This window comes from Colletotrichum siamense, assembly GCF_013390195.1.
Source record: "Colletotrichum siamense strain Cg363 chromosome Unknown KSG_Cg363_contig07, whole genome shotgun sequence".
In the NCBI taxonomy this organism is placed as follows: domain Eukaryota; kingdom Fungi; phylum Ascomycota; class Sordariomycetes; order Glomerellales; family Glomerellaceae; genus Colletotrichum; species Colletotrichum siamense.
The window spans coordinates 1,988,004-2,007,897 of NW_023501020.1; the positions used below are offsets into that span (position 1 = coordinate 1,988,004).

At 55.8% G+C, this 19,894-nt stretch overlaps 4 protein-coding genes across 4 annotated transcripts; 2 read left to right on the forward strand and 2 right to left on the reverse strand.

Annotated features, from left to right (window-relative positions):
- Positions 1-1,068: 1,068 nt before the first annotated feature.
- On the reverse strand, positions 1,069-3,123 carry osm1 (Fumarate reductase; the record flags this gene model as incomplete). The annotated part of the gene is made up of 4 exons (XM_036642692.1): positions 1,069-2,605; positions 2,660-2,897; positions 2,954-3,022; positions 3,090-3,123. 4 exons carry the CDS (start codon positions 3,121-3,123, stop codon positions 1,069-1,071), a joined length of 1,878 nt encoding a protein of 625 aa, XP_036492396.1.
- Positions 3,124-6,149: 3,026 nt separating this feature from the next.
- pst1 (Paired amphipathic helix protein pst1) lies at positions 6,150-12,810 on the forward strand (the record flags this gene model as incomplete). The annotated part of the gene is made up of 9 exons (XM_036642693.1): positions 6,150-6,713; positions 6,767-6,826; positions 6,893-6,919; positions 7,711-8,391; positions 8,796-8,896; positions 8,947-9,529; positions 9,619-10,464; positions 10,515-12,215; positions 12,265-12,810. The coding sequence occupies 9 exons, from the start codon at positions 6,150-6,152 to the stop codon at positions 12,808-12,810; spliced, it is 5,109 nt and encodes a 1,702-aa protein (XP_036492402.1).
- A 1,155-nt stretch (positions 12,811-13,965) lies between these two features.
- Positions 13,966-15,391, reverse strand: PACTA (Acetyl-CoA acetyltransferase IA; the record flags this gene model as incomplete). Its single annotated transcript, XM_036642694.1, has 4 exons — positions 13,966-14,977; positions 15,052-15,127; positions 15,197-15,246; positions 15,327-15,391. The coding sequence occupies 4 exons, from the start codon at positions 15,389-15,391 to the stop codon at positions 13,966-13,968; spliced, it is 1,203 nt and encodes a 400-aa protein (XP_036492401.1).
- Positions 15,392-15,941: 550 nt separating this feature from the next.
- On the forward strand, positions 15,942-19,428 carry cwf10 (Pre-mRNA-splicing factor cwf10; the record flags this gene model as incomplete). The annotated part of the gene is made up of 5 exons (XM_036642695.1): positions 15,942-15,961; positions 16,018-16,148; positions 16,200-18,343; positions 18,407-18,494; positions 18,866-19,428. 5 exons carry the CDS (start codon positions 15,942-15,944, stop codon positions 19,426-19,428), a joined length of 2,946 nt encoding a protein of 981 aa, XP_036492400.1.
- Between the last annotated feature and the right edge of the window lie 466 nt (positions 19,429-19,894).

The following is a 19,894-nucleotide window of genomic DNA, read 5'->3' on the forward strand; positions in this document are numbered from 1 at the left end:
GTCACCCATTTCATCGACTTGACTCGTCACTACTTCACACTAAACTAAAGGCTTTCTACGATAGAACGCCCATCTTTCCTGGGCTACAGCAACTACTTTGACTATGCCATCTTCTGCCTCACCGTCGTCGTCGTCGCCGCTAGTACATCTGCTTCTACTAGTCTTCTGTATGAGTGTGTTAAATACATGGTAAATATAGCAGCGCAGACACAAGGAGACTGGGCGCTTCCTCCTATTGCGCCAGCAAGTGGCTCTTGATCGTAAATTTGATGTAGGGTACTAAGATGTTTCCATAAAACTAGACCAAGTCGCCGGGAGGGCGGATCTCTCTATGACCAGTCACCAAGAAGGTATGCCTTAGTTCACCAAGGGTTCACGAGGTCATTCGTCAACCCAAATCCTCTACCACACATCACATTATTTGCGCTGCTTCACCCGTGAAAGCGACGTTGACGAAGCGGCCAGTGATACCTCCTCCTGCTCCTCCAGGCGCGGCCATCGGGAGTTCTGAGACTTGGTTGACCTCGTCTAATCGAAAAGGTGAGGCACAACGCCTTGCTCTTGACACCGTCAAACTGAGTATATCTGCACAGGCTGGCTTCCGGGAACAGTTCCCTTTTTTTTTTTTTTTTTTTGCTTTTTCGTTTTTCTCTGGCTGCGTGTGGTGAGCGGTCGCGGCTCGGGTTTTCGGGGGAATGGGGACGCGATTCGGGAGGAAATGCGCCGCGATTTGGTCAGTGGGGAAGAAGTCGGCCGAATGAAAGGCGGAAAACCCGGATGTCGGCATCGGCATGCACGTGAAGGGTCAACTGTCTTGGCGCCGGTTTGGCCAGGGTCACGACATGACAGTCGCGTGCGAAGAGATGAGCAACGAGATGGTGAACAGAGAAGTATGGAGTTCCATTGGATCCAAGAGACCACAAAATGTATCTATGAATACAATCCCGATAGTGACTACTCATGAAGAAAATGCCCAAATCAAAAGTGCGCCAATGCGCACCCAGTACTCCGGTTATCACTATTTTACCCAAGCCAATGCCATCGTTAAAACGTCCGTCATCCTAGTACTTACAGCTCCAAGCTTGGCTCCTGGCCCTTGACGCGGCCAATCACCTGCTGTGGTGCGTACTTGGGAATGACCTCGTCGTCGTGCAGCATCTCGAACTCCTCGGTCGCATCACGACCCATGAAGTTCATGATGGCCTGAGGACCACCGGGGTGCTCCTCCAACCAGTTGGAAAGATCCATCACAACGCCCTTAACGACGACCCACAAGTCCTCCTTTGTGTTGTGCTTTGCGACCTCCTCCATGGAGAACTCCTTCTCGGGAATGGTAAACTTCTTGGGGTCGTTGGGCTTGTCGGCCTTCTGTCCGTTCTGGACGGGTGTGGGGCCTGCTGCCGAAGTGGTCTGTTGGGCAGGGATGCCCTGGCCACCAGCACCGCCGGCGTTGTTCCAGTCGATCGTCAGACGGCCAGGCTGGGCAGGGTCGAGGTGCAACGAGATCTGTCCCATACGGGCGGCAGCACCACCAGCGCCGCTGAGGGCCTGCTGGAAGAGGTAGTTGCTGGCAGTGTCACCGGCAACACGGCCGTAGACGACACAACCAAGGAGAGAGGAACCACCAAGACGGTTAGCACCGTGGACACCACCAGCCAGCTCACCGCAAGCGTAGAGGCCGTCGAAGGGCTTCTGCTCAGAGTTGAGAACCTGGGCCTTGTCGTTGATCTCGATACCTCCCATGGTGAAGTGGAGGACGGGCTCCATAACGGCGACGTGGAAGGTGTCGTTGATGTCGAAAGGCAGGTTGTGGAAGAACTTCTTGCCCCAAGGGTCCTTCTGCTTGCCATCAGCGATGGCGTTGTAGGTCTGGAAGGACTTCTGGAGATGGTCTGGCGAGCAGCCAATCTCCTTGGCCAAGTCCTGGCCGCTCATCTTCTTCATCAGACCACGGCCAGAGTAGTGGCGAGTGTGGAAGTCAAGGACATTTGAGGCCTTGGAGTTGAGGACAAGTCTGATAGGGAACTTGTTCTTCTCCTTCTCCTTCCACATCATACCGGAGACGTAGTCACGGTGGCCAAGCTCGTCGCAGAAACGGTCACCGTCAGCGTTCAGCAAGAGACCACCCTCACCACGAAGAGCCTCGGCAGCCAAGAACTTCCACTTGGAGCCGGGGTCCTTGGGGTCGACCAGACCGGTAGGGTGGACCTGGACCTTGTCCATGTCAATACCATTACCGCCGATGGCCATGACCATCTTCTGACCATCACCAGTGGCGTGGGAGCCGTTGGTGGTGGCGAGGCCAAAGGTATCGGGACGGTGCTGCTTCAACAGAGAGGTGTCGCCAAAGTCAGCGGCGTAGCCACCGGTGGCAAGAACGACAGGGCCGTCAAGCCTCTGCTCCTCTCCGCCGAACTCGTAGTTCACACCAGTGATGGTGTTTCCCTCCTTGTTCAGGCCGGTGACGCGGGCCTTCTTGATGATCTCGACTCGGTGGGGCTCGGTCTCGGCGAGTTCCTCGAGTCTTTGCATGAGAGCGTAGGTGATGGCCATGCCGGGGAACTTGGCATCGTGACCACGGTGCGTACGGGGCTGGGAGTGACCACTGATGAGAAGTTAGTCGCTGTTGCGGCGAAGGGCGCGCAACATGCAAACTTACCCTAACCGCGAAACGAGGGTGAGGTCCAGGTTGAAGACATCCTGAAGCCACTCAACGGCAGCAGCGGACTTGTATGTGAGGACCTTAATGAGGTCGGGGCGGGCCTTGTCACGGGCAGACTTCAACGTATCATCGTAGAACTGCTTGACGCTGTCGGCAATCTTGGTGTCAACCTGTGTGCGGGTCAAGGCACCGTTGATACCGGAGGTGGCCTTTGTGGAGTTGCCTCCGAAGAAGCCTGATTGCGACGGAGTCAGTATTGCGACTGTTCGCGGAGCGCAGAGTGAGACTTACCCTGCTTGTCGAGAACAACAACGTTGCCACCAGCGAGGTAGATGGTGTGCGCGGCACTCAAGCCGGAAACTGAGAACACACGTTAGCATGTGACGGCACGCTCGAGAGCGAGATTGGAGAGAGAGATGCCACTTACGACCACCGCCGACGACGATAACTCTGGGTGCCATGTTGATTGATGTGTACAGATGCGCTCCAAGAGAAAGGATGGAGAATCAACAAAGAAGATGGGGAAGATGAAGTTTGTGGGGGGAATGGAGGAGAGTTTATGGAGGTCGAGGTTTAAGAAGAAAACGGGGAGATGGACGAGAGCGTGTGAGAGGAGCGTCCCAGTCGCCTTCGTGTCTAAGCTACGCCGAGGGACGATGGAGGTACCTCACGGCAGGGCCAGAAAGGTACGGGGTATGCGTACCGAGTACCTTGCAAACAAAGGGTGTGTTGCTGCGGCCTTGGGCGTGGTGCTGGTGCGGTGGTGCGGTGCGGTGCGGTGCTGACACGGCGAGTCGTGAGCCGAGGTCGAAGCGCCTGGGAGGGAACAGGGGGATTAGCACTGGGGATTTTCATGGGACTCGACTGGGCCGCCCGCCGTGGTGCTAGCGGGTTTGGGGCCAGTTTGGGTCTGGGCTGGGGTGCCGTCTGGGGCAGATTGGCGTCACCCGTCGCGGCGTGCCAGTAAGAATGCGCGAGTTGGTAAGGCAGTCCAGCGGTGGATTCGGATCAGGTACTTACAGGGACAGCAGCAGGTCGGACAAAGAGACACCTAGACAATGGGATGCAACCGGAAAACACAGATTCTGGACAGAAGGGAAGCAACAGCAGCCTGCGCACACGAGGCAATTGACTCCGGCTACGGAGGTTTTATAAATATTTTGACGACGCAGCAGCAGGCGTAAGGGGGCCCTCTGCTTCTCGCAGCAATTCTGGCCGAGTAGTACCTGGCTTCGCTCCTTTCGGTGGTGGACCGCGAAGAGCAAAACTGGGGGAAGTGTGGGGGGAACACCAAAACTGTTGAAGCTCCTGCGGGGCCGCGATACGGGGTACGCAACAGGAAACTGACTACGGACCTACGGTATGCACTGAACTGGATCTGTCTTGCTGTTGTTGCTGGGGAAGCTGGCCACGATGACCAACGGTAGGAGACGGATTGGAAAGAGAGCCAGCCAGAGTGCTACAGTGAGCGAGCGAGTACCCTACGGTCGGTCGCTGCCCGTGGCTGGAGAAGGGATGGCAGATGGCAATTCGACGAGTCCCCTATCCGTATCCGTGGTGACCCGTCGTCGACTTGAGGCGTGCCGTTGAGCTTTAGGTTAGCTCTGACGGGCCACCCGACTTTCACAAGGCAATTGAGACCACGTTGGCGTGGAAGGCCGCGAAGAATTTTTTTTTGACAGTTTCAGACTCTTCCATTTTGACATGTGAAGGTTGTCGGTCACGGTCATGCTCGTGGTCACGCTGACGCTCATGCTTTATCCCAAGCTGAGGCGAGAGCCGCTGCGCTGTCTGTGTATGCGTCCCAAGGTTCCCAATTACCGGAGGCATCCCGTCACGCCGTCACCTCTTACAGCGAGCACAGGCTTCCTGTCCCCACCGCCATGGCACCCGGAACGCCAAAAGGCCAACCAAATGTCATGCCTCGTGTCAAAAACGATGCAGAAGAACCCCCGTCTTTGCGGTGAACAGGTGAATCTTGATGGTCTTCAACGCCACCGCCCATTGGAGACGGGACAGTTTCCAAAACCCTTCTCTCCAGCCTCCTTGCAGACGCGATCTAAACAATGCACCAACACTAGAGGCATTGCGGCTGCATCGAGCACCTGTTTGCCCCCTCTCTTCACGGGCTACAGACAGACTAAGGTAGTCTCACCCACACAAGCCTCTTCCCCCACACATTCTCCCAAGTGCATCAGGTCAGATGATGCCGGTCCGGAACTTTTAGCACCTGACCGAGGATCTTCCACTCCCACTGGCACTTTCCCCAGCTCGGCCAGCCTGCCACCTGCATTGCCGTCCCCTCTTTTCGGCCCAGCCTGGCTGCCGGGCGACCACTCACTCTTCCAGCTTGTCCTCCACACTTGTGAAGGACGAGTTCTCTCCGCCTCTGCTCCGTGCCTCCCACGTAAGGTACTACCCTTCCCCCCCTCCGTTCTGGGGCATATTTGGGGGGCATTTGGGGGCTGGAGTTGGAGTAGGTACTTTGAGGCAGGCAGGTACGGATAGCCGTGCAGCGCTGGACAGTCCAGGACAGAGACGGCGCAGAAGCACTTGCATGTGAAAGAAGAGCTCGGGACAGACGTGCGGGCGGAACAGACATGGTCAGATGCTGCTCCTTCACGTCGCCGACAATACAACATCCGACTTGCCACCTGTTCATTCGTTTCATTCGTCTCTTTCATGAATCATGGATTTAATAAACGGTGCTGGAGGTTCGGGTTCCATTGCGCTATTCAAGAGCCAGTGGCTATCAATTTGATGGTCAGCGGTTCTCAAACTTTTGCAATGCGAGTTGCTGGTTGGTACTGCTGCGTCTGTTGCTGAAAGCCCTTGCTTTCCTGTTCGAATGTAGCAATAAATCCCGACCTCTTCCCGTCGCGCATCTTCACCTTCTCCGGCCGGCCTGGCAACCCGCAACCTGGCAGTGCCCGCGCATGTGGAGAACAAAATCGAACGAGCCGTCTCCGCAATCGCTGCTCCTGCGAGACAAAAGGCTCCGAAGCCCTGCTTCACGTCTTGAGACAATGTTGTCGTGCTCGGTGAATCTCGGCGACTTCACTCACTTTCCGCTGAGGAAGGAAATGAGGTTCTCGTCAGGCGCAGAAACGCCAGTCCAGGCTCGGAATCCATGCGATTTGTACTGAAATGCTCTTTCCGCATTTTTAGATGTGTCGCGCAGTCTACATTACTACGTCGCAGGCGCAATAGTAGGCGGAAGGCACTGTACACAGCACATTAGGTGATGTCATGAGACATGCAGCCAATCAGAACCTGCAGATTTCCAAAAATCTGGTCCCGTGGAGAATCCAGCCGCTGCATCATCTTGCGTAAGGAGCCGCCAAACACCTTTCCAGCCTGCGCTGCAGTGACGTGCACCACCAGAGGCTCAAACCAGTTTTGCTGCCAGTGCACTTGCCTCCGTGAGAACCGCTTGGGACGTTCCTTTTTCTGATCTGACCGTTAGATATCCGGCCCTGAAAGCATCATGAAACAGCCAACCACGCTTCTTGTTCTCCTATCCTGTTCCGTAGCCACGGCGCAGTTGATGACCTTGCCCGTTGAACGCTCCGGTCCGTACGCTCCCCGCATTCTCCGTCAGAAGCCGCTCGCCCCCGTGAACCCTATCGGCCCAGCCATGCCGCCCTCAGACCCCTCCGACTCCCAGCCGCCTCCGGTACAGGACGGCGTCAGGCTCTCGGATGTGATGGGCCGCGACAGGAGCATCAACGTCTTCGCCAGCTTCACTCGCGACATCGAATCAGCTTCTCGCAGGTTAGACGACCAGACTCAGAACACAACGGTGCTTGCGCCGCTCAACTCCGCCGTCGAGAACTTGCCGCGGAAGCCCTGGGAAGACCCCAAGGAGTACCAGCACTTTGGCGAAAGCGCCTATGAGGGTGGTGATGGGCAAGAGAGAGCGCAGAGAAACATTCGCAGATTTGTTGAGGCGCACATGGTCACCGTCAGCCCATGGCCCGAAAACCACAAGGCCAAGACGATAGGTGATGATAGAGATATCTGGTGGGAGAGTAAGGACGGCACCAAATTTGTGAGTACCCTGGTTCATTGCTTGTTTTGCGCAATTACTGAGTGTACCCTCAGATCCAGCCTGGCAACATCGAGGTTGTCAACGTCGCAAGCACCGTCGCTAACGGTGAAGTGGTAAGTTTTCCAGTTTGCCAGCAAGCCAACCTAGGCGCTTTGGATCACAGACTGATTGGTGCGCAGTGGATCATCAAGGAAGTCCGCAACTATGTCTGAGGAATGCGCGACGTGAGCTGGCAGGCCCAGGTATGAGTAGGACGACTGATGAGAGAATAATTGGATACCCGCAGTTTACATTTCAATGGAACATTTATATCATGCGCTTCCTTGTGCGCCGAGGTGCGGGAGACAATGAGGCGGACATCGCCGGTGCAAACACGATGAAATATGAGCGATGCATTTCCAAGTGCTCAAGCCACAGGCAAGCTGGTGGAGCACACATCTTCAGGGCACCAGAGTACACGTTCATCGTTACACGGCATAGAGTGAGGCTGCCGTCATGGCATTTTGCGTCACGACGAAGCAAATCGGAAGCATCGCCTATCCGCGGCAAAAAACGGGAACATCAGATGAAATCGCTACTGCTCCAAATCCGGTTAGCGGGTCACAGAGCTTGTTGATAAGATTCTTATCTCCACGTGACACGGCAAAAGCCGCACCCGGGCAGGCTCTCTCATTCCAATCAACCAGGAAGGGGTTTGAGCAAGGTGCAAGCTCATCACGAATTTTCCAAGCGTGACGTTATTCCTGACCTTCATTCCCGCTTCCCGAGACCCATCACCCTGATCCTCATGTAGACAGAGAATTAGCTACAGTATCATCAGTCTGTAAGTCTCGCTCGGCCAGTGCGCAATCCTCCTCCCTTAAGCTCCCCGGCAACGCAGCAAAGCTTGCGCGGTTGACGATCCAGCCCCCCCTCTTGGGACGCTTGCGCCAACTTCCACAGCCCCTCCTGTCTCGCTATCCTCCCGCATTCGCGTCGCTAACTTTTGCATTCTCAGAAGACGATCGATCTCAGGATGATGAGCGGGAAACCCGCCGGAGAGGGCGTCCTTGATCCCATGGAGGAGAACCGTCGCCTGATGGCCATGGAGGCCGAAAGGATGGAACGACGCGACAAGGAGCGACGTGAACAAGAGCGACACGAACAGGAACAAGCCGAAAGACGACTTCGCGAGGGCTATCCTGCCGGACCTCCCCATCACAGCAATGCCGGCTCGATCCCAATACACCAGCCCGTCGCATCACGCGCCATGGGCGCAATCCACAGCCCTGGCGGTCTGCTGGCAAACCACGGCTCAGGCTCCTCCGGTCCTCCTATGCCCCTCGGCGCCCCAGCCGGTCCCGGCGCAAACTTCGGCGGCCCCCTTCAGCCCGACAACAACAGGCCGCCGCAACACGGTGGCCCGAACAACCCGAATGCCCAGCATCAGATGTTCGCCCCCATCCCACATACGACCGGGCCCCCGAGCAACTCCCTGGGGGCCGCGAACGGAGGCCCCCCTGTCTTCGGCGGACCGCTCCAACAACGCGAAGGCCAACCACCGATGCAACAAGGTCCCTTTGGCGGCGGCGGCGGCGGTAACAGTGGCAGCGCCGGCGCTGGCGCTGCTGGAGGCCAAGGTCAGATGCAGCAGCAAGGCCAGGGCGGCATTGCCCATGGCCAGCAGCCAATTTTGAACGTAAGTCTAAATTTGCTTTATAAATTTCGCTCAACCAGAGGACACCATTTGTTGGCGCGTCTGCTACCTGTGGCTTGACCATCCAAAGTGGAAACCAGTGTGGGCTGGTGCGCCGATACGGCGCAGGTCAGGCAGGATGCATGGCCGCCCCGCGTGCATATTCCCGTTGTCGCCCAGGGTCTCGCGCTTCGCCTCGCCTCGTATTCCGCCTTTGTCTTTCGCGTGTACACTTCATCCGAATGTAATCACTACTGTCGCTTCATTCATCTCATCTCCCTTCGTAATCTAACAATCGAATGCATCCTCCGCGATGGCGATGGGAGAGCACGGCATGGTTCAAGTAACGCTTGGATTTCGGCCTGTAGGGGTTGCGACTAAGATCATGCGCTGACGATGTTTGACAGGATGCCTTGACGTATCTGGATCAGGTCAAGGTGCAGTTCCACGATCAGCCGGATGTCTACAATCGATTCCTTGATATCATGAAAGACTTCAAGAGTCAGGCGTACGTGTAATGAAGATCTTCCTTTACCGTGGCATCACTGACGATAGTAGCATCGACACTCCCGGTGTCATCAATCGTGTCTCGGAGCTTTTCGCTGGCCACCCCAACCTAATCCAGGGCTTCAACACATTCCTGCCGCCCGGTTACCGAATCGAATGCGGCGCTGGTAACGATCCGAATACCATCAGAGTTACGACACCTATGGGTACGACGGTTCAATCGATCGCTGGCCGGGGCGCGCAGGTCGACGGCGGACACGCGCATCCTGGAGGCTCTTCGCAATCGCTCTTTCCCCAGCGCGGCCCCAATTGGCAGCAACAACAGCAGCAGCCTCAGCACAGTATCGAGAGTCCCGAGGCCAACTTCAGCACGCCTGTTCAGAACGGCCCTGGTGGTTTTGGCCAGCAGGCTCAGAATCTTGCTGCTGCTTTTGAGGCTCAGGGTGCTCAGCAGCGTGGCCCTCAACCTCAAGGTGCGCACCCTGCCAACTCTCAACAGCCGCCTCGCAACGCGCATACCCCTACTCCGGTCACCGGACCCGCAAATGTCAACGGCAACGCAAGCCAGCAGCAACAACAGCAGGCAAACCTTGAACGCCGCGGTCCTGTCGAGTTCAACCACGCGATTAGCTACGTTAACAAAATAAAGGCAAGTTTACCTGCAAAATCCACCCACCACCGCCGCGTCGAATTCTGAGACCTCGCGCGCTAACCACGCTGCAGAATCGCTTCCAGGACAAGCCAGAAATTTACAAACAATTCCTCGAGATCCTTCAAACCTACCAACGCGAACAGAAGCCTATTCAGGACGTGTACGCTCAAGTCACTACTTTGTTCCACACCGCACCGGACCTGCTGGAAGATTTCAAGCAGTTTTTGCCCGAGTCCGCCGGCCAAGCGAAGGGTACACCTGGCCGTCCAGGAGAGGAACAACCGCCTGGTCCTGGTCCGAACCAAACTCCGCAGCCCATGGGTGCACAAAAGATGCCCCCGTTGGGCAGCTTCGCACCCCCGAGTGCTTCCAAGGAGAATAACAAGAAGCGCCCAAGACCCGACAAGCAGACGCCTGTTCCCGCGCCTGCCGTCTCCGAAGTGCCGCCCCCAGTGATGCGAGCCGCACCCGGCGCAGCTCCCCCAACCAGCGCGAACAACAAGCGAGCGAAGCTTGCACACAATAAGGCTCTGACTGCTGATGCGCCAGCGGTCGAGCCGACGTTGACGCCGATCCTACCTGAGCCTCTCGGACCGCCTACGGCTACCACGTCGAACTCCGACGAGATCGCCTTCTTTGAGAAGGTGAAGAAGTATCTTGGCAACAAGACGGCTTTCAACGAGTTCCTCAAAGTCTGCAACTTGTTCAGCCAATCCATCATCGATCGCAACACGGTCTTCCACAAGGGCAGTGTCTTCTTTGCTGCCAATCCTGAACTTATGGGATTCTGGAAGGCTTTCCTGAAGTATGAGCCGCATGATGAGGTCGTCGACAACCGCCCTGCCCCGCCGAGCGGCAAGGTTTCCTTGAGCAACTGCCGCGGCTACGGTCCTAGCTACCGTCTCCTGCCAAAGCGGGTATGTGTCAAATTTACATAGAACCTGCGCCTGTACTGACTCTTGAATAGGAACGACTCAAACCCTGCAGCGGTCGCGACGAACTCTGCAACTCCGTCTTGAACGACGATTGGGCTTCTCACCCTACGTGGGCCTCCGAGGACTCAGGATTCGTTGCCCACCGCAAGAACGGATTTGAAGAAGGCCTTCACCGTATCGAGGAAGAACGTCACGATTACGACTTCAACATTGAGGCGAATTTGAAATGCATCCAGCTCTTGGAGCCTGTTGCTCAGCAAATCAGCGTCATGTCGCCAGTTGAGCGTGAGCATTTCCAGATGCCGCAGGCGTTGGCCGGCCACAGTACGTCTGTGTTCAAGCGCGTCTGCAAAAAGATCTACGGTGATAAGGGTCCTGAGGTCGTCAACGATTTGTTCTCGAACCCGCTCAATGTGGTTCCGATAGTTTTGACTCGCATGAAGCAAAAGGATGAGGAGTGGCGCTTCTCGCAGCGTGAGTGGGAGAAGGTGTGGCACGCGCAAGTTGAGAACATGCATCTCAAGAGTCTTGACCACATGGGTATTTTGGTGAAGCAAAATGACAAGAGAAATCTCTCTGCCAAGCATCTCGTGGACGTCATCAAGACGAAGGCTGAAGAGCAGAAACGTCAGCGCAGCCTGAAGGGCAAGGCCCCACGCCACCAGCTCGTCTGGGATTTCTCAGACAAGAAGGTTGTCATCGAGCTTCTCCGTCTGATGATGCTCTACACCGTCAGCAGCGGCCAGCACAGCGTGCCCGAAAAGGAACGCATCACGGAATTCTTTGAGACCTTTATCCCCGCCTTCTTCGATATTCCTGAAGAGGAAATCGAGGGACGCCTACCCAGACTGCAGGATGTCTCGGAAGAGGATGATAACGAAGAGTCTGTCCCGGCGGAGTTGACCAACGGCCGCAGCCGCCGTACCGGTAGAAGGGGTGACTTGCTTCGTGGCGTTCTGGATCCTGGACGTAATGGCTCCAAGCCTCGCGGGCAGAAGGAGGGAAGTGCGGCATCTGGTAGCAAGGAAACTACTCCTGAAGTTGGTTCTGCCAACGAAGAAGAGATGCCCGATGCACCCGAAGAAGGTGCTGGACCGGAAGTGTCCAATGAGCGCTGGATGCCCATCGTTCCTCAGCCAATCGTCACCACAGGCGACGATACTCTGTTGACTGCGGACGGCGAGTTGAAGGCAGATGGCTTCTTTTCCAGGCCATGGTACAACTTCTTCTGCAACCAAACCATCTTCGTCTTCTTCAACGTCTTTCAGACTGTTTACACCAGGCTGAGAGACGTGAAGGAGAGCAAAGAAAGCGTCATCGAGGAGATCAATCGCCAAAGCCGGCCGCGTCCTGCCAAGGACATTGGGTTGGCCGATAACACCCTGAACTACTTTAGTCCCCAGGATGATGCTTCAACGTTTTGGCCAAAGACTCTCGACCTAGTGGAGGAGTACATTGCCGGCGACATTGACGAGGTCAAGTACCAGGATGTACTGCGTCACTACTACCTCAAGAGCGGGTGGAAGCTTTACACCATTCAGGACCTCTTGAAGACTCTCTGCCGTCTAGCCTTGACCTGCAGTAGCACTGACGCCAAGGAGAAGACGCCGGATTTGATCCAGCAATATCTTCACAGCCGCGAGAAGGACGAGACCAACTACCAGGCCGAAATCGCCGCTAGGAAGTATGCGGAGAAATGCGTCAAGGATGGAGAGATGTTTGTCATTTGCTGGGTAAGTCTGAATCAACAACGGGTTTCATCGCCATCTAATCAAAATTTAGTTCCCGCAAAAGACCGAGGCGACTGTTCGCTGGCTTCAACGTGAAGACACGACATTCTACATGGACGAGATGAAGGCAAAAGACCGTTGGCAATATTACATTTCGTCCTTCATCCAAGTCGAGCCGACCGAAGGTGTGCCTCGCCACAAGCTTCAGAAGGCTGTCCTGGCCAGGAACTTGCCAGCCAGCGACGAGAAGTTCGATGAAAGCCAGATCCCCAAGCCGATTTCGTATGATGAGGACCTTTCTATCAGCATCTGCCTCAACACGAGCAAGATGGTGTGGAAGGCAGGTACGTCTGAGTACTTTGTCTATGACAACATTCCCAAGGAGAAGGAAGCTCGGGAGCGCCATCTCGAGAGACTCAAGAACGCAAGCAACAAGCGCGACACCAAACTTCGTGAGAAGTTTGTCTTCAACAGCCCGTGGATGAAGGGCATGAGCCAGGCGGACGTGCAGAAGTCCAATGAGGGCTGGTCAAAGTGGCTTAAGGAGGGCGTTCTCCCGTCTTCTGAGGCTGGCGACGCCATGGACACTGCGGATTGAAACAACTCTGCAAACGCTCGGCCACGTGCGGATTCCGGGAGGACAGATGTGTCTTGTGGGAAAGTAAGGGGACTGGGTGAAGAATGCATTTCACAATTACGAAGATACCAGGCGGCATAGCGGTGCTGAATGGCTGGCTGCCATGTTACCCAGGGCTCACATGGATTTATCTTTAAATAACCCTCACCCCGCCTAATTCTTTTTGGCTCGGGGGGTTTTGGCATGGCGTGGGATTGGGTCATTGGCGTTTTACTTCATTTCTTCGTTTTTCTGTTTGTACCGCGCCTTGAGGTGATGGGTAGGGAGAGAGGGAGAGCAAGAAAAAAAGGAGGCGGTCTTCTCAGCTGGAGGGATACTTAGTTGTCATTCAGTTCCTTTTCCTTTTCCTTTCCTTTTCTACTCCCTCGATGTACAATAGTTACCATAGTTGCACAAAAGAGTTATGCATACGACGAACACTGCGAACCCTCCCGCGGCATGAGATTAGTGATCCCCATGAGATGAGTGATCCTTGGACGTGTGGTCCACCTCGGCCGATGTCGCGACACCAAATCAGGTCTCGTCGCTCGGTTTGGATCCGTTGCCTCCTTCCCCCCTCCACCCCCCCACGAGCTTGATTATCGAAAAAATCTGATAACTCGAGCAGCACAGCCACGCATGTCAGGATGCGACGCAGGTGGAGTATCACGACAGGAACTAGCCGCAGAAAAAAGGCGCAGATCACGGCAGATGGGAAGCTTTTGGGAAAAGATGCAGTCGTCTGATTCGTGATATTAGGTAAAAAAAATCTGCAACGGGGTGGCCCGATGCGTTATATCTAAAACGCTGGTATACTGAAACTTTTTTTTGCCGCGAGGATAATACGGGAACCAAATGTGACCATCTTCCTTCTTTTTTGGTGCGTCAAATAATCTGCAGAAACGGGCCGGGGGAGTCATGGCCGGCGGCGCGGCGCGCGCAAGTCGCGGCACCTGTGCTGGATAGAGGGGTCGTGGCCTGTTTTTTTTCTTTCTCGTTCTTCAGCTCAGGGAACCCCACCATGCCGCCAGTCCCCACGTTCTCCGAGTGAATTCAAGGTCCTCTCTAGTGAATTACAGACCCGCACCAGCTCGGAGCTCCGAGAACGTTTGCAGTTTAGCATGTGCTTTGCGCAGCTTATTGCAGGTTCTCGATGACAATGGCAGAGGCGCCGCCGCCGCCGTTGCAGATACCGGCAACACCAATCTTGGCCTTCTTCTCGCGGAGAACGGTGGTGAGGGTGGTGACGATGCGGGCACCGGAGCAGCCCAGAGGGTGACCAATGGCGACGGAGCCACCGAAGACGTTGACGGTCTCAGGGTCGAGGTTCAGGAGCTTGATGTTGGCGAGGGCGACGACGGAGAAGGCCTCGTTGATCTCGTAAAAGTTAACGTCCTTCTCGGTGAGGCCGGCGTGCTTGATGGCCTTGGGAATGGCCAGCGCGGGGGCGATGGTGAAGCGCTCCGGCTCGCGGGCTGCGTCGGCCCAGCCGCGGATCTTGGCGATGGGAGTGACGCCGAGCTCCTTGACCTTGGCCTCGGACATGAGAACGACGGCGGCGGCGCCGTCGTTGAGGGGGGCGGCGTTGGGGGCCGTGACGGTACCGCCGTTGGGGATGAAGGCGGGGCGCATGGCCTTAAGCTTGGCCTCGTTGAGGTTCTTGACCTCGTCATCACGGTCAACCGTGATGGCGGGCTTGCCGCGGCCACCAGAGACCTCGACGGGGGCAATCTCCTTGGAGAAGATGCCTGCCTCGGTAGCGGCCTGGGCCTTCTTGTAGGTGTTGATGGCGTACTCGTCCTGCTGCTCGCGGGTGATGTCGTGGTCCTTGGCGCAAAGCTCAGCAGCCATGCCCATGTGCTCCTTCTTGCCGTAGGCGTCGGTCAGACCGTCCTGGAGGACACCGTCGACGAGGGTCTGGTTGCCGTACTTGGCACCGTTGCGGAGGACGGGGAGGTAGTGGGGGGTGTTGGTCATGGACTCAGTGCCACCGGCGACGACGATGTCAGCGGTGCCGGTGAGGATGGTCTGGGCGCCGAGAATGATGGCCTTCATGCCGGAGGCGCAGACCTTGTTGACGGTCGTGGCGGCGACTCCCTGAGAGAGGCCGGCTCCGAGAGCACACTGGCGGGCGGGGGCCTGTCCGAGGCTAGATAGCGATGGGTGGTCAGCAATCTTGTTTGTTTTTGCAGCTTTGCAGCTTATCCGTGATATCAGACATACTTGGCGGACAGGACATTGCCGTAGATGACCTCCTCGACATCCTCGGGCTTGATCTGGGGGACACGCTCGACGGCGGCTGTTGACGAGGGGTTAGCGGTGGACTGCCCCGCGCTTGCTCCGGACCGTTGATAAGACATTTACATACCCTTGATGGCGTGGGAGCCCAGTTGCGTGGCGCTCAGGCTAGACAGAGAGCTGTCCAAGGCAAAACGTTAGCTTCTCGATCCAGGCGGTGAACATTTCTTCTTCTCCGACGGAGTAGGGTCCAGACTTACCCAAGGAACGAACCGACGGGGGTTCTGGCGGCAGAAACAATGTAAACGGGGGGAAGGTTGGCCATTGTGAACGTCGTGCAAGTGAGACTCGAGGTGGTTGTAGAATAGAAGATTGTGTCGAGAACAGAGCCGGGGGACCGTCTTGTTTATGTGTGACCTGGAGAGAGCAAGCAAACAAATTGAAGCAAATAATTTTGTTGGGCGGCAGGTCACTTATTAGGAAGACGTGCTTCTAATCATCCACCCCTCCCACCGCCGCCTTTTCTGATGTTTGGTGGGGTTGCTCCGACCGGACCCTAGCACAGCTGGGACGTTGCGGTGTCCCGTCCGGGTCCCTGTGGCGCAGTAGCTATCAGGAAGCACTGACCCCCTGCCGGTCCTAGTGTACCTGCTTCCCTAGCGCGAGAAGCGAAGCCAGGGAGTAAGCATATCGCAGCAGTGTTCCAGCCTCGCAGCCACACATGTGCACTAGCCACACTGCAGCCTTGCAAGAAAGTTTGTGAGGCCAGGGTCATTCTAGGCGCGACTCTGCGACTGCGACCGCGACTGGGTCGAGATTTATCGTCATTAGACAAACCGCAACGACGAACTCCACCCGAGCATTTAGACGCCACAATGGACGACCTATACGATGAGTATGTCTTTTCCCCTTCACTTCGACTTTGACATCAGACTGACTTTTCCTTCACAGGTTCGGTAACTTCATCGGCGAGGATGTCGGTTCTGAAGAGGCGTCTGAAAGGGGCATGGATGCGGACTACTATGGAGACGATGCGAGCGAGGCACCTGCGCCTACGGGCCAGGAGCTGATGGAGATCGATGGTATTTACTCTGCACTGTTTTCCAGTGAAGTTGATGCTGACATGATGACAGACGACGGCCCGTCGAATGCGATCATCCTGCACGAAGACAAACAGTACTATCCCACGGCGCAACAAGTTTACGGAGACGAGGTCGAAGTTCTAGTTCGGGAGGAGGACGAGCAGCTTCTTACGCAGCCCATCATTGCTCCTGTCGAGCAGAAGAAGTTCAACATCGAGGAGACCGATCTGCCACCCGTTTTCTTCGACCGCAGCTTCATGACCGACCTGATGAACTTCCCCGATCAAATACGAAATGTGGCGCTGGCAGGACATCTCCATCACGGCAAGACAGCGTTCATGGACATGCTGGTCCTCGAAACCCATGACATTACCGACAGACTGGAGCGCCGCGTTGGCAAGAACCGAGACGAGCAGCTTCGATACACCGACGTCCACGTAGTCGAGAGGGAGAGAGGAGTTTCGATCAAAGCGGCGCCCATGAGCCTGGTGCTCCAGAGCACAAAGGGCAAGTCGCATCTGGTCAATATTCTTGATACGCCGGGCCACGTTAACTTCGTCGACGAGGTGGCGGCCAGCTTGCGATTGGCGGATGGTGTCTGCTTGGTCGTTGATGTGGTGGAAGGCGTTCAGGTCAACACAGAGCAGATCATCAAGCACGCGGTTTTGGAAGATATTCCGCTTACGCTCATCATCAACAAGATGGATCGCCTCGTTCTTGAGCTGAAGCTGCCCCCTAAGGACGCGTACTTCAAGCTCAAGCATGTCATCGAGGAGGTCAACACAGTCATCGAGAACACGATCCCGGGCAAAGGCGAGACGAAACGGATCAGTCCTGAGAAAGGAAATGTTCTTTTCGCGTGTACCGACATGGGCTGGTGCTTCACTCTGCAGTCATTCTCGAAGATGTACACCGACACTTACGGCGGTATCAACACCGAGGATTTCGCGAAGAGGTTATGGGGAGACATCTACTTCAACCCTGAGAAGCGCAACTTCACGAGGAAACCGACAGAGACTCACTCAAGCCGTTCGTTCGTCAAGTTCGTTCTGGAACCGATTTACAAGATCTTCACCCATACCATCAGCGACACCCCTGAAGAGTTGAAGAGAGTATTGGGCACACTGGGCATCACACTCAAGCCATCTCAATATAAGGCCGATGCCAAGGTCTTGTTGAAGCTGGTGTGCGAACAATTTTTCGGTCCTTCAACGGGCTTCGTCGACATGATTGTGCGACACGTCCCATCACCGCAAGAGGCTGCTGAGAGATACCTGGAGAAGTACTACACTGGACCACTGGACACTAAGGTTGCCGGATCCATGAAGGCCTGCAACCAGGACGGGCCTCTTGTGATTCACGTCTCCAAGTTGTTCAGCACGGCAGATGCCAAGAGCTTCTACTCTTTCGGTCGTGTCTTGAGTGGTACGGCTCGCCCCGACACACAAGTCAGAGTCCTAGGAGAAGGCTACTCCACAGACGACGACGAAGATATGGCAATGGCAACGATATCAGATGTTTTCATCGGCGAATCAAGGTACAACATTCCCACGGATGGTGTGCCAGCAGGCAATTTTGTGCTGCTGAGTGGTGTCGACAACTCGATCGTCAAGACGGCGACGATCTTCCCCCCAAAGCTAGAGGACGACGAAGATGTGTACATCTTCAAACCCGTCACTCATTTCACAGAGTCGGTCCTCAAGGTCGCTGTTGAGCCCATCAACCCCTCAGAACTGCCAAAGATGCTGGACGGCCTACGCAAAATCCAAAAGAGTTATCCTTTGATCACTACCAAGGTCGAAGAGTCAGGAGAGCACATTGTCTTGGGTACGGGCGAGCTGTACATGGATTGTGTTTTGCACGACTTGAGACGTCTGTATGCCGATATGGAGATCAAGGTGTCCGACCCCGTCACCCGATTCTGCGAGACGGTCGTAGAGCAGTCGGCGACAAAGTGCTATGCGATCACGCCGAACAAGAAGAATAAGATCACGATGGTCGCCGAGCAGCTTGACAAGGGCATCTCAGAGGACATTGAGTCCGGCAAGGTCAAGATTCGGGATCCAATCCGCAAGACGGCCAACTACTTCGAAGAAACTTACGGCTGGGACAAACTGGCGGCGAGAAGCATCTGGGCATTCGGTCCTGATGAGATGGGACCCAACATCCTTCAAGACGACACGTTGCCCTCCGAGGTAAGGCCTGGTGGCTTCCTTGACTGACCTCTTTGAAGGAACCAACAGGCTAACGAGCTGCAGGTCGACAAGAAGCTCCTGACTACGGTCAAGGAGACCATCCGCCAAGGATTCAGCTGGGCAACCAGAGAAGGCCCCCTGTGTGAAGAGCGTGAGTTCCCCCATTTCCTTGCCCCTGTTCTTCCTCGCCTCCTGTCTTCGTGTCGTCCTTCAATGCCCTCGCTAGGCGCCGTTATTGGTCCCCGACCAGGCGGAAATAGCTCCCGGGAGGGTCCAACACATGGAACTGGGGTTGGGGTTGGGTTCTTAGGCATGGCTTGCATTAGCAGCAAAGGCCCCCTCACCTACCCCGACCTGTCAGAAGAAAACCTGCTTCTACGCACGAGACCCTTTTCCCACAACCATGCCTCTCTTTGGTTGACCGGGATGGGGGCACGGCCCTTAGCAGAAATTCTGTCCCCACATCAGACCATTTCCCAGCCTCTGCTTGCTCACCGGTACACTAACTCGATATCGTGACAGCCATTCGAAATACAAAGTTCAGAATCACCGATGTGTCGTTGGCTTCGGAAGCCATCTTCAGGGGAGGCGGTCAGATCATCCCCACCTCCCGCCGAGCATGCTACTCCTCCTTCCTGATGGCCTCACCTAGACTAATGGAGCCTCTGTACTCCGTCTCTGTGACTGGACCTCAAGACTCGGCCACGGAGGTTTACACGACGCTGGCCAGACGCCGTGGCCACGTTCTCCAGGACGGCCCCGTGGCCGGCACGCCGCTTTACCGTGTCAACGGCCTCATTCCTGTCATCGACTCGTTCGGTTTCGAGACAGATCTGCGCATCAAAACGAAGGGCATGGCCATGGTGAGTCTGACATTCGACAGCTGGAGTATTGTGCCCGGTGATCCTCTTGACAAGGAGGTCATCATCCGGCCACTACAGCCGGCTAGCGCGCAGGCTACGGCTAGGGACTTTGTGTTGAAGACCAGGAGGAGAAAGGGTCTGAGCGAAGACGTTAGCGTGGCCACCTTCCTCGAACCAGAGTTCTACAAGAGCCTCATCGAGAGCGAGATTCTTGGCGAATGAGGGGGCTAGGGGTTGAAGGAAAGATGTATGGTGGCCGCAGGCGGAGCTCGTCGTCAGCTGTGATGCCGAGCCATTCGAGAATGATGGAGTTGGCGCGTGCATACGGACATGTGGTCTTGCGATCCTGCAAGTCGCCGTTTGGGGATGGAAGGATGGAGTGATGCCTCCCATGTATGAGGCATCTGGTGAGAATGTTTGTTAATAGATGAGCCGCCCATGAGACACTAGGTGCTCGGGCCGTTGTATACCAAGAAAAAAACGGGGACAGTCTCCATCTTTCACGTCTACATGAGGCCATCAGATAGATACCTCAACGAGACTTCTCTCGGATTGCATGGCTCTGGTTGCGGTCACGGGCCATTTGGAGTTGAGAGGCAAATCGAGAAATGTCGTGCTGAAAACTGTAGCCTCCTCACGGAACCCAGGATCTGGCTGTTGTCGGGGAACTTGCGGGCGCCGGATCCCA